Source organism: Mus musculus, chromosome 10, assembly GCF_000001635.26.
Source record: "Mus musculus strain C57BL/6J chromosome 10, GRCm38.p6 C57BL/6J".
NCBI lineage: Eukaryota > Metazoa > Chordata > Mammalia > Rodentia > Muridae > Mus > Mus musculus.
In genome coordinates, this window is record NC_000076.6 from 117788069 (window position 1) to 117801366 (window position 13298).

The 13298-nt window shown below is 44.0% G+C and overlaps 1 protein-coding gene across 2 annotated transcripts in view; it reads right to left on the reverse strand.

Moving 5' to 3' along the window:
• Nup107 (nucleoporin 107) overlaps positions 1-4668 on the reverse strand; it is a 42116-nt gene extending 37448 nt beyond the window's left edge. The window contains exons 1-3 of one of the 2 annotated variants that reach the window (NM_134010.2): positions 4536-4637; positions 2399-2490; positions 1906-1992 (exon numbers count right to left, since the gene is read on the reverse strand). In NM_134010.2, coding sequence (NP_598771.1) covers positions 1906-1992; positions 2399-2490; positions 4536-4543 — 187 coding nt within the window. In that variant the 5' untranslated portion in view covers positions 4544-4637. Of the gene's footprint in view, positions 1-1905; positions 1993-2398; positions 2491-4535 lie in introns of both variants that reach the window. The other variant, XM_006513018.4, reaches the window with a different exon arrangement.
• Between the last annotated feature and the right edge of the window lie 8630 nt (positions 4669-13298).

The following is a 13298-nucleotide window of genomic DNA, read 5'->3' on the forward strand; positions in this document are numbered from 1 at the left end:
TCCTTGTAAAAGACTCAGGCACAGTGGTGCACGATTGCAAGCACAGCACTGGGGAGAAGAGAGAGGAGAGCCAGCACTCACTAGGCAGCCAGTCTGGACAATCAGAAAGCCCCAGGTCGCAATGGGGGACCCTGTTTGAGAACACTGGGGACCAATACCCAAGGTTCACCTCTGGACTCACACGTGTATCTATGTGCATGTATGTTTGCATGCATACATACAATGCTCCAGACACACAAAAACATGCATATATACATAACACACATCTATATATACATGAACATGAAAAAATACCCACACATACACACAAAAGAATAATTTCTCAGCTTTCAATTATTTAGATTCAAATCAAATAGTTTAAGTGTTATCATTTTTATGTTATGAAGACTAACTTATTTTTCTAAAGTTGAGCTTATCATGCTATTAATTTTTTTTTTTTTTTTTTACTATAGTAGGTACTTTTAATCTAGCTGTAACTGAGTGGACTTAAAATGATCAAAGGTGGCAGCAGTCAGCAGATTTTCATCACCTAACTTCAGAGAGCACACTGGGGCATGCAGGGTAGTGGCCAGGGCTTTGGAACAAATCGACTTGTTGGAATCCTGTTTTCACTGTCTAAATAACAGCATGAACTCACTCACACTGGCTTCTCCAAGTCTGCCTTCTAACTTGGAAAAGTAGATACAGTATGTCACAGTTACTATGTACTGATACAGAGGACAGCAGATACAGCATGTCACAGTTACTATGTACTGATATAGAGGATAGCAGATACAGTATGTCACAGTTACTATGTACTGATATAGAGGACAGCAGATACAGCATGTCACAGTTACTATATACTGATATAGAGGATAGCAGATACAGTATGTCACAGTTACTATGTACTGATATAGAGGACAGCAGATACAGCATGTCACAGTTACTATGTACTGATATAGAGGACAGCAGATACAACATGTCACAGTTACTATGTACTGATATAGAGGACAGCAGATACAGCATGTCACAGTTACTATGTACTGATATAGAGGACAGCAGATAACAACATGTCACAGTTACTATGTACTGATATAGAGGACAGCAGATACAGTATGTCACAGTTACTATGTACTGATACAGAGGACAACAGATACAGCATGTCACAGTTACTATGTACTGATATAGAGGATAGCAGATACAGTATGTCACAGTTACTATGTACTGATATAGAGGACAGCAGATACAGCATGTCACAGTTACTATATACTGATATAGAGGATAGCAGATACAGTATGTCACAGTTACTATGTACTTATATAGAGGACAGCAGATACAGCATGTCACAGTTACTATGTACTGATATAGAGGACAGCAGATACAACATGTCATAGTTACTATGTACTGATATAGAGGACAGCAGATACAGCATGTCACAGTTACTATGTACTGATATAGAGGACAGCAGATAACAACATGTCACAGTTACTATGTACTGATATAGAGGACAGCAGATACATGTCACAGTTACTATATACTGATATAGAGGACAGCAGATACAGTATGTCACAGTTACTATGTACTGATATAGAGGACAGCAGATACAACATGTCACAGTTACTATGTATTGATATAGAGGACAGCAGATACAACATGTCACAGTTACTATGTACTGATATAGAGGACAGCAGATACAGCATGTCACAGTTACTATATACTGATATAGAGGATAGCAGATACAGTATGTCACAGTTACTATGTACTGATATAGAGTACAGGTCCTTGTTCATAAGAGCTCAGATAACTGTAATCATTACTATTTATGCTTACTTCCTGATATTGTAGCTAAATATTTTATAATGAAAATTATACAAATGCCAGCTGGCTACTTCATTAAATACTTCCAAAGCACAAACAAAATCTTACAAGGCTGTCGAAAGGAGCTTGGCGTTCGAGGAATGATCTGGCTTCTTGGTGTAGCAGTACCAAAATTGTCCTCTTGGTTGGCCTGAACTTAGGAAGAATTAAGGAAAGTTTCCATGTAGAGAAAAGAAAAATCATTAAAGTCAAGCAAGGATTTACTACACAGATACATGAGCACACTTCTTTCAAGAACAAAGTGTTTTATGGGCACCACCTTTTCTGTACAGCTGTTAAAGCCACCTGTCATTTAAATTCTCAGATAGAGACTAGATAATAAGTTTTGACTACTATGGCATACCAGTAGTGAGACAACATGCTTTTCAGAGAAACAGGCATCTTAGCTCACTGACATTCACTGAGAACATGTATGTCCCGTGTATGTAAACATATATGTAAACCCCAATGGAGGTAAGCCAAATTCTATCCCAGCTAATGTTTAATCCCACAGCCCTGATTCACGGCACCCTGCACTCTGCAATCCTGACACGAAGGATACTTAGAACTCTTTTGTGAGCACTGTGCTTCCGGGCAGTCCTCGTCACCTCCGCATCCCGGATCACAGGGGATGACATCCCCCCGAAGCCACTCCTAGAACAGTATAATCAAGGTCTTAGACGGCATCTTTGAAGGACTACCGTTACAGTTAGGGCAAAGAAAGGATCTTCGTCAGTCGAGGGACGGCTCACCCCAATAGCCAAGTCTTGGATCTTGTTGGCAAGAATAACCTCTTGTCTCTGAGTCCTGCTTACTCCCCCAAATCCCACCCAGTGCTCGGCTACCAGCCCTGTCTTTGACTGCCTAGTATCACAATAGTATGTTCTCCGCGGAGTTATCTTAGAACCCGAAATTTATACTACAGTATGGCTTCATAAAGGTAAATCTTTTCCTCCATCAGACCAAAGAGCTGCTTGACTACAGAATTCTCTACAAGGAAGGACTCTGCACTCTCTAAAATACGGTGATGAGTTAGCTGCTTGTTGAAGGGCTTGGTTTTAGCCCAGGCTCACACCTCTAATCCAAATTGTACTACATAGGAAGTGCCAGGCCAATCTGAGACAGGGTGAAAGCAGCTTCAAAAACAAACCCAAACAAAGAAGGAACAGGCTCTGAGAATTCTTCTTTTTTTTAATCCTCATGAAAACTTCACAGAATATATCTATACAAGCTAAGCCAGTCATCATGTCACTAGGCAATATCATCATATGGGACCACTGTTATATTTTTGGCCTGCATGCTGACCAAACACTGCTATGCAGCCAGGACTATACTTCAGACTGTGAGTACGATATGGCTTGGCGGGATGAAAGAAAAAGTGAAGCAATTCTAGTGAAGAGGAGAAATGGCCCTTCAAGTGATTTCCCTCCATGTAGACTAAGGATGTCTCCTGTCTTAGCACAGTGCTATGGGCCTCCAGCACTGTCATCTGACAGCTTATAAACTAAACCATGGGGGTTGATTTTAATTATCCTTCTAGTACACCTTTCTTCCACTTAAAATCTCCAGCCAGCTTCCTCTTCTCTGCAGACTCAAGCTAACACTCACCAGCACAGTATTTACACCACCATCCTAATTTAGTTCTGCCCATCAAGTCCATCCGCATTGCTGGGAGCATTCAGCCACACAAGCGTGAACATTTTTCATGACTTTATATCTGAGTATGTTTCTTTTACAGAGGTCTATATGTGTTCCCCTGTCACTGGATGTTCATCTATCTACTTAAGTTATTCATCAAACAGCTTTATGGAGATTCAAAGGTCCCTGCTGGTAATGTTTCTCTTTCCCCCCCCAGAACCTAAGGGTTACTACGCAAGCACTCTACCACTGAGCTATATCCCCAGCCCCATAACAGGGTTCTATTTAACTATGCCATTCCTTAAATCTCTTACAGGCTCACTGTTCTATATAGATAAGATCCTCACGGGATTGCTCTAAAACTAAATGTGCCACTTAAAGCTTAAGGAACACACATAAGATAACCCCTAGCACAATGTTTTCAGTATCAATAATGTGCTATTATTACTCAAAAGACCAGCTAGCAAGTTACTTTTATAGGTTTGCCTGAAACTCCTGTGACAGGGAGATAAAACATCTCCTTCATTTATTTTCCCCGCAGTACAGTATAAATACATCGTATTACACTGCTCGACTGTCTTCACTACACAATCTACTCCCCGATGCCAAGGGCCTTAAACAACCCATCTTCGTGTCAGGCGAGCATAAATCATTTGAGAGGGAGGGAGAAATTCAACTCCCTAGGGCCGGCACTTTAAAGTCTAAGCTGACCACCGTTACCCAATAACGTACAGCTGACATGACTTAATAACCGCAATAAAACCACGCTGAGGACGTCTGGGCTGAACTGTCAGTGCGGCTGATGGCCCTGAGCTCGAACTGCTTCATTTCGCATTTCGAATGCGGGACCATCACAGACCCCCGCACACTTCGGAGCGAGCGCCGAGAAGACCCGGGAGGCGCGGCGTGGAACCCCGGGGATCCGCATTCTCACATCCCCGCTCCAATCGCGCCAAGCGTCCATTCCTCCACCGAGGGCCAAATCCCTGGCCGCGGAGGCGGTTACGTCGCTAACAGGCGAGAGCCCCAGTCTCGGCCGAGGCGTCCCTACCAGGACTGACCTGTCCATGGCTTCAGCGGTCTCCGCCTAGAACCTTGCAACTCTTTGACTGCAGCCTGGCCGCCGCGTTTCAGCCTTCCCGCTCTCCGGAAGCACACCCTTCGACCCGGAAGCGCGGCCTGGCTAAGCCAGTCCCAGAGAAACAATGTTCCCGCTCGGCGCATGCGCGACTTTCGTCTCCAGCCGCAGGCTCAGTGGGCGCAGGCGCGGAAGTGTGCCAGGGAGTGACTGCGTGGCTGGGTGGTGCCGGCCAGGCAGGAAGGGGGCGGGGAAAGGGGCGGAGCTTGGGTATGTCGCCTGAGCCTGGCTTGTGGGCGTGGTCTGGGTGGGGCGTTGTTCTGGGAAGCCGGAAGTCTATAACCTGGACTTTAGGAATCTGTTGAAGAGTCTGCATTCAGCGTTCTTGTTTGCGGTTCAGCGCCACTTTACGGGATCTGGCCTGTCTCGGGGCGCTCACCTCTTTGAACTGTGGTGTAACCTCACTGGACGGGTTTTGAGGTTGTTTTCTCTCGTTATTTATTTCTCTTTTACGGAATCAGCCGTTTTTTAAGAAATCCAATAAAAAAAGCAAAGCATAAGAAAGCCACATGGGAGGCTGAGGCAGGAGGAAGAACCACGATTTTGAAGCAAGCCTGCACTAAGAAAGCCTGACGATAGTAATAATAGCAATTATTATTGTTGCTGTTATTATCATAAATTTTAAAAGTTTTGGGCGTGGGAATACTTACCTGTTCCAGTACCTCAAAAATGTTAGGTCTCAGGCCCTCCAAATATCTAGAAATGAGCTCTGGCTGAACCATTTCTGATTTCTGGCGGTTAGATAAACGCCAGCATTCCTCAGGAACTCCTGTAATGCGTTTTCCTTCGGTCTTCTTAGCTACTTGTCCCCACAATCCCGACTCTGCACTAATTTCTAGTCTCTGCTCTCTCATCTTGCACACAAAACTATCTTGAAGAGCTCCAACAGGCGCAGACATTGCAGACACATCACCAGCAGGTGTGGCCCTCTCCCTTCCCCTCTCCCTTGCTAAACCGTTAGATTACATTCCTAAACCTAGCCACCAAGGTCTCTTCCCTTATTTGGCCACATCCTTATGCCTGACTAAAACTCCGAGGTCCAACTATCAAAATTCACTAGCTGGCTAACATGTCCACTTAGGACTTACCAACTCATCCTAGCACAGCCTTCCCCCTTTCTCCTGCAGAGACACCTGCTGCCTTCTTTGGCCGATCCAGACGGAGGCAACACCTTCTGCTTGTCCGTCTTGGGTAATACATTTCCTTTGTGCTGAGCATTTGGTGTCTGGGTGTGTTCTGTCCTGACTCCCATCTCTTGCTGATGTAACTATTCTCTCCCATTCTCTAGCTTCCCCGGCCCTGGCCATGTCCAGCCTGTTTCTTTTTCTCTCCGCTCTGGGCACTTCCAGGTGCCTCTGGATCTTTTCTCTCTCTTACCCACATTAAAAACCTTATCCCTAACGGAGCAGTCACGGTGGCAGTTTCTTTACTGTGCCCGTCCCATGCACAGAGTAAGGTACAGACAGGAATCAGGGCCATGCTCAGGCCCTACTAAGTTAGAGGCCAGTACGAGTTTGTTGTTGTTTTGTTTGTTTCTTTGTTTTGATACCCAGTCTCAAAAGAAAAGAAAAAAGTAGTACTATAGTATCCCTTCTAATCCAGAGCTGTCTGAGTAAAAGGCAGTGCATCCAGCTGCCTGAAGAATTCAGTTGTTACTTTTTTGCTCCTCACTTTGAAAGCAGACACTGTTTATTAAGTAACCAGATTACAACCATAGTGTTAGAAGGGCCAGCCAGGGAGCAGCTTGCCCTGCAAACCTGATGATCTAGCTTCTGTCCCTGGACCCCTGGTAAATGTGGAAGGAGAAAACCAACCACAAAAAAAATTGTCTTCTAGTCTCAAAACTCAGCCCTACCTCCATGTATGCTACAATTACACACAAACACACAAGTGTACATACAAATACACACATGCACACATGGATGCCTGCACACGTACAACACATATGCCACACCACATACCCCACACACACGCACACCATGTCATACACATACACATATCACACCGAATATGTGCACACATACACCCACACATGCATGCACACATATCTGTGTGTGCATCACATCTATTAAATAACCCTGAGATATGATATTTCCTGTTTCAATTACTAAATAAAAATCCTTTGGTGTGGATGAACCCCCTGCATTTGGCCACAGCAAATTAGATTCACCAAGATAGAATCACTCATGAGGGCTGGAGAGACGGCTCAGTGGTTAAGAGCACTGACTGTTTTTCCAGAGGTCCTGAGAGGTCAATTCCCAGCAACCACATGGTGGCTCACAACCACCGGTAATGAAATCCGATGCCCTCTTCTGGTGTGTTTGAAGACAGCTACAGTGTACTCATATACACTATATATATAACCATATATATATATATATATATATATATATATATATATATATATATACATAAAAGTCACCCACGAACGTTCTACCTTACAAGGCTAAATTATCTGATCTCCAGACAATTAAAGAGAGATAACCAGATTTTCCACAAGGACCATTTTTGATTGGCATAGTCAAATTGTCTCTGCTTAATTTTACAAGAAAAGTAACCCAGTGCTAAGTACTTCATCTTCAGTTGTTTTGCCTTGCTGGCCCTGCCTTATGCAGAGGCTCACTTCCTCACTTTGTGACTCCCAAATGCCTTTATTGTTGGCTTGTCCTTGGACACATTCTGCTATCTAGCTCAGGCTGGCCTTGGATGCACTGCCCCCTTGCCTTAGCCTCTGCTGTTCTTTCTTTCCCCAAGCTTTGTTTGTCTCTGTTCGTGACCTCGGAGGCGATTTGGTAGTAGAGCTGCTGCATCTCAGCATAAACAGCTGTGGTGGAGCCCTGACAGGAGAGCCTGCAGCTCCCTTTTCCTGCGATCCTGGCCCTTCTCTGTCCCTAGAGCAAAGCTCTTCTGCTCATCTCACTGGAACACTTTTCTTCTACAGGATGGAGTGTTGTCTGACTCTAGGATTGTAAAGAGAGCTAAGTAAGATCTTTAATTTAAATGTATGTATGTTTCTCCTTTGATGGTAGCATTTCTGGTTTCTGTAAAATAGGCGATCTTCATTCCCTCTCCTGGAGAGTATTATTTGAAGGGTACAAGAAGCTTTTTAGTTGGGTGACTTAGTATTTATTAAGAGAGATAGTTGGGGTGACTCTCCATCACCCCAGGGTCTGCTTGTCTCAAATGCCAATGTCACAGCCAGTGTGGTTATGCCTGGATGTTTACCCAGGTGCTGAGGATTTTAACCCAGGTTCTCATACTTGCAGGGCAAATGCTCTTACTGAGCATCTCCCAGATCCCAATGCTATATATATATATATATATATATATATATATATATATACACCCACACACACATATATGTATGTATATATACACACATACATATATACACATATATGTACATATAAATACACATATATGTACATACATATATACACATATATGTACATATAAATACATATATATGTATATATACACAAATACACACACATATATGATCATAAGAAGAGCAGTTTGGGACAGAGAAGTAGCCTTATGTTCAAAGAAACAAACTGTTAGAAAATGCACTGGAATCCGGCTACAATGTTTTTTTTTCAATTTAAATTTTACGTTTAAATTGTATGTGTATGAATGTGTGCCTCCGTGTATGACAGTGCATCATGGACATGCAGTACCGGCAGAGGCCATAGGGGGCACTGGATTCCCCTGGAACTGGAATTGCAGCCAGTTCCACATGGGTGTCGAGAACTGAATCCTGGTCCTGTACAAGAACTACAAGTGGACTTACCCACGGAACCCTCTCTCCACGGAATCCTCTCTCTCTCTCTCTGGACCCTTTTATTGTTTTTAATTATGGTTATTTATTTTGGGGGCAGGGCACATGCCATGTAGGAACTGTGGAGGCCAGAGGGCACTTGGGGGACAACTGGGTCTTTCCTTCTACCACATGAGTCCTAAGATCAAACTTAGGTCATCCAGCCTGGGAGCAAACACTTTACCTATAGGCCATCTTAAAGATTCTCATTTAAAATTTTTTATTTATTATTACTATTATTGTACGTGTGTGTGTGTGTGTGTGTACCTTGGTGTAAATATGGAGATCAGGTGGTCAAATTTAGTTCTATAGATACTGTCTCTTAAAAAAAAAAAAACAACAGCCGGGCGTGGTGGCGCACGCCTTTAATCCCAGCACTCGGGAGGCAGAGGCAGTCGGATTTCTGAGTTCGAGGCCAGCCTGGTCTACAGAACGAGTGCCAGGACAGCCAGGGCTACACAGAGAAACCCTGTCTCGAAAAACCAAAAAAAAAAAACAACAACAACAAACAAACCCAAAACTTGGTTCTACCCCTGGACATATTGCCTACTGAACCATATCATGACACTTTTAACTTGTAAACATTAACATTACAAAGTCCCCTAAATATTTACATCGTACACATTTGGATACTTTAAAATTCTGTGAAATAAACTCCTTCTGTGACGTGTATTGTATCCATGGTAACTTTTGGTTTAGGGTGGTTAGACAGAAACCTAACTTAAGCAGAAAAGCAAGCACTGGAAGGGGGGTATCAAGAGCTCACGGAATTGAGAGACCGGAAGGGGCGGGGAGCTGGGGAAACAGCAGCTCCTCTGAGCAGCCAGCGCTCAGACAGAACCGGACTTGACACACTCCTTCCTTTCTCCTCAACCGCCTCAGATATCAACTACAGGGACACTTCACTTCTAAATACTCGAGTAAATATCACCTGAGAAATATAATTAATGGGATGCCACTAAGCTCCGATAGACTGGATCAAACCGGAAAGAAGTCGTTCATGGGGCTGGAGAGATGGCTCAGTGGTTAAGAGCACCGACTGCTCTTCTGAAGGTCCTGAGTTCATATCCCAGCAACCACATGGTGGCTCACAACCACCCATAATGAGATCTGATGCCCTCTCCTGGTGCATCTGAAGACAGCTACAGTGTACTCACATATAATAAAATAAAATAAATCTAAAAAAAAAAAAAAAAAAAAAAAGAAGTCGTTCATGCAGTGACCACGGAATCCCACTGCATCTAAAGACAGCCGAGTGGCAGGCATGGTTCAGGAGGAGCTGAGAGTTCTACATCCAGGTCAGCAGGCAGCAGGATGACAGACACACTGGGCCTGGCTGGAGCATCGGACACCTCAAAGCTCACTCTCAGTGAGGCACGCCAAGAAAGCCACACCTACCCCAGCAGGCTCCACCTCCTAACAGTGCCACTCCCTATGGGTCTATGGGAGCATAGCATTCAAACCAGCACACTGTTCTCGATGAAATTTTGTTCTTTGACACTTCTAAATCCAGATGTTCTACTAGTTACAATAATCATTCAGAGCGTCACTGTTGACAGAATGACACAATTAGAGCTAGGTTTGGTGGCACGTGCCTGTAATCCAAAGAACCCAGGAGGCAGAAGAAAAAAGACTGCTGACTTTGGGACCAGTCTGGTCTACTTAGCTACAGGTCAACCAAAGCTGTGCTATCTAGAGTCATGTTTACACGCGCGCGCATGCGCACACGAGCACACACAGACACAGACACACACCCCACACACAAATAGACACATGCATACACAAGCATACATACAGACACATATACACACACTCAGGCACACACACACAAATACACACATGCACATACAAGCATGCATTCACATACACACACTCAGGCCCATACACATATGCACACACAAGCATACATATACATGTACACACTTACATCCCATGCACACACCTACACATACACACACAAAGTAATTACTGAAATCAGCAAGGGTGTGCCTGATTTATACTGCAGCCCCTGTCAGAAAGGGCTTAGTTTTCCTGGCCTCTGTACTTCGACTTTGCCTTTGAGTATGTTCCTGTGGCTTTTAATGTACTTCCTGTAGGCCTACTTTTGGGACGCTTGTTCCCTGTCAAGTGATGCTCTGTGACAAGATCTGCACCTGTGAGAGTCCTGTGCTTTCAGTGCCCCTGGGCCTTCAGCAGAGGCCTTTTCCCCAATAAGCAAGCCATGAATGTTACTCTCTGTTCGACTGACCATCTTATCCTCCACCTTGAAGCTCTGTCCTCTTTGATCTCTAAGATCTTGTAGCGTCTGAGGTCTGGTAGATGATTATCATGGTGGCTGCGGACTTCAGCACCAGAGAAGAATGCCTAGGAGCTTGGATGCCAGAGCTGTATCACCTAGGTTCATCAATCAGCTCTGTCTCTTTCAGCCATGTGGCCTCTAGCCTGTGGGTCCTGGGCATCACACCTGGTTATCAGGTTTTACAGCAAGTTCCATCTCACCGACCCAACTCTAGAAAGATCACCAGCTCACTGGGTGACATCAAACTTGATATACCATGCTAAAGATATCAGAGGTATTTTCTGACATGCTGGGCCAATAGCAGAAGTTTTGTTTTGTTTTGTTTTGTTTTTCTTGTCTGAAGAGTTCAGATTAACACATTACATTTACATGTTTACAAACTCCCCCTTTGTCCTCCATATAAAGAGTCAATTCTTCAGAACACCTCTTTGCTTATCCAGTAACAAATATTTAGCCGTCTGCTAAGAGCCAGGCCCTGCACCTGGGTCTGGGCAGCAGAGACTGAGGGGAAATGGTCTGTTCACTCTCAAATTCCCTGCAGTCAAGTAAAAGAGCCAGGCATGGCTGTGTGTGACCGACTTAAAAACAGCAAACAAAGCGAAAAACAACCAGCTTCCTCCACATACCAAATAGCTATCAATCAGCAACCTGAAATGAAATAAAGCAGAGTTATGAATGCATTTTTTCAGAGGAACTTGCAAAACTCCTACTGTGACTGGTCCCCAGACCTTAGCACTGCTGACTCCATGATAGAAGTACCTTTCAGGCCATAAAACTCAGCATGCAGACAACACCATCTGCCAAAATGAAAACAAAGACATAATCCATCAAGGTCTACAGTTCTGGGAAAGTTTCTCAGTGCACTAACCTTGGTTTTGGCTTCTACGGTTCTGATTCTGGCTAACTGTCCTTGCTAGCTGAGGTGTATCAACCCGGAATGTGACTTCTGTGCTTAAAAGCTCACCCTAGGGAAGGCTTGGGGCTACACTGGAAGCCTATACATCGCCAGCTGGCTCATACTGACTTTTTCTTGGCTTAAGCCCATGTTCAAGTAGTCCTGCCTGGTGCATACCCCACACCAATAGGAGTTTGTTTTTCAACTTGTTAGGAAAAAGTTCAGTTCTGAGAAGCTCATGATCAGGAGAAGGGAAACTATTTGCACATGGACTTTGGACTGTGTGTGTCCTGAAACTCGGATGTTTTATTTGAACTGCATGTCATACTTCATGGGACCCGTCAGGACCCAGGAAGGGACGTGTTCACAGCGATGGGAGTGGGAAGCGATCGATCACACGTGGATTCCATCTCCTCAGATGCCACTTTTCCGGTTTGTTCAGTGGACGCTGACTGGAAGTGGAGTCTGTTTGCCATTTATCTTCCTGGATAACAACATCGTTCAGGCTACGATCACTGTGGCTTTGCCCTTCTTTCTTTCCCGCCTTCCATCTTTTTGACAGGGTTTGGGGTAGCCTAGGAGGGTCTCAGATTTGCTATGGAGTTGGGGGTCTCTTGAGTTTATCTTTTAGTCTCCAGCTGTCAAGGGCTGGGGTTTTATGCCTGAGCTGCCACACAAAGTTCATTTTACCTTTTGTGACTGATTTCACCGCATGACATTTAAGTTTCATGTACAAAACCGAAGGAAGGGATAACCTCGTAACCCTGGAGGGTCTGCACCGAGCATCAGTGTCTCACCAGCAAGGATGGTTACGGAGCAGACTCATTGGTCTGAGTTCTTGGTCTCCCTTCCTAATGGAATTTTGGACAAATTACACTTCTGTGTAAAAAACCAAACCAAACCAAACCAAACCAACCATTTAGAATGGTGTCGGTATATAATATGCACCCAGTAAACACTGGCTCCTATTACAAGGATACGAAGAAATAGTAAGTTTTTGAATTTTGTTCAGCTGAGAAAGCAGGAAAGTTTTATTTGCACCGATTTGCACTTGGCAGGTGCTGAACGGATCATTCTGGAACGAATGGGTCATTTTCAGTTAATTCATTTGCCTTTTGTTAGCTTAGACTATATTCTGGCAAAAAGGATATACAAGTATAAAATGATAACAAAATGTCCACTTTTGTTTTCATTTTGTCACATATAAGCTTCTCCATAGTGTGCGACACCCCAGTGGTACTGTTAGCATCTTCTCACAGGGCTTAGAAGCAGGACAAACTTGATGCTCCAGACATGCTTTTCCCTCCTCCTCCTCTTCCTCTTTCTCCTCCTCCTTTTCCTCTTCCTCCTCCTCTTCTTCCTCCTCTCCTCTCCCTCCCCTCCTAGAATCTGGCTTGAAATTTCCTAGGTGAGACACACAGTCCCTAAATTCCTAGCAATCCTCTAATCTCCATCTCCTCGATGAAGGGAGCTTGAGCTAAATTGCCACGCCCAGCTGCTTCAGACCCTCTTTTTAATTCTTTTAAACTGTGTTCAGTTTGGAGAGGAAAGCAGAGTGGAGAAGTGTGAAGTGTTCTGACTGTTTTTTTTTTTTTTAATAATACGTTTGCTTAATTTATTTATTTATTATATGTAAGTACACTGTAGCTGTCTTCAGACACTCCAGAAGAGGGCG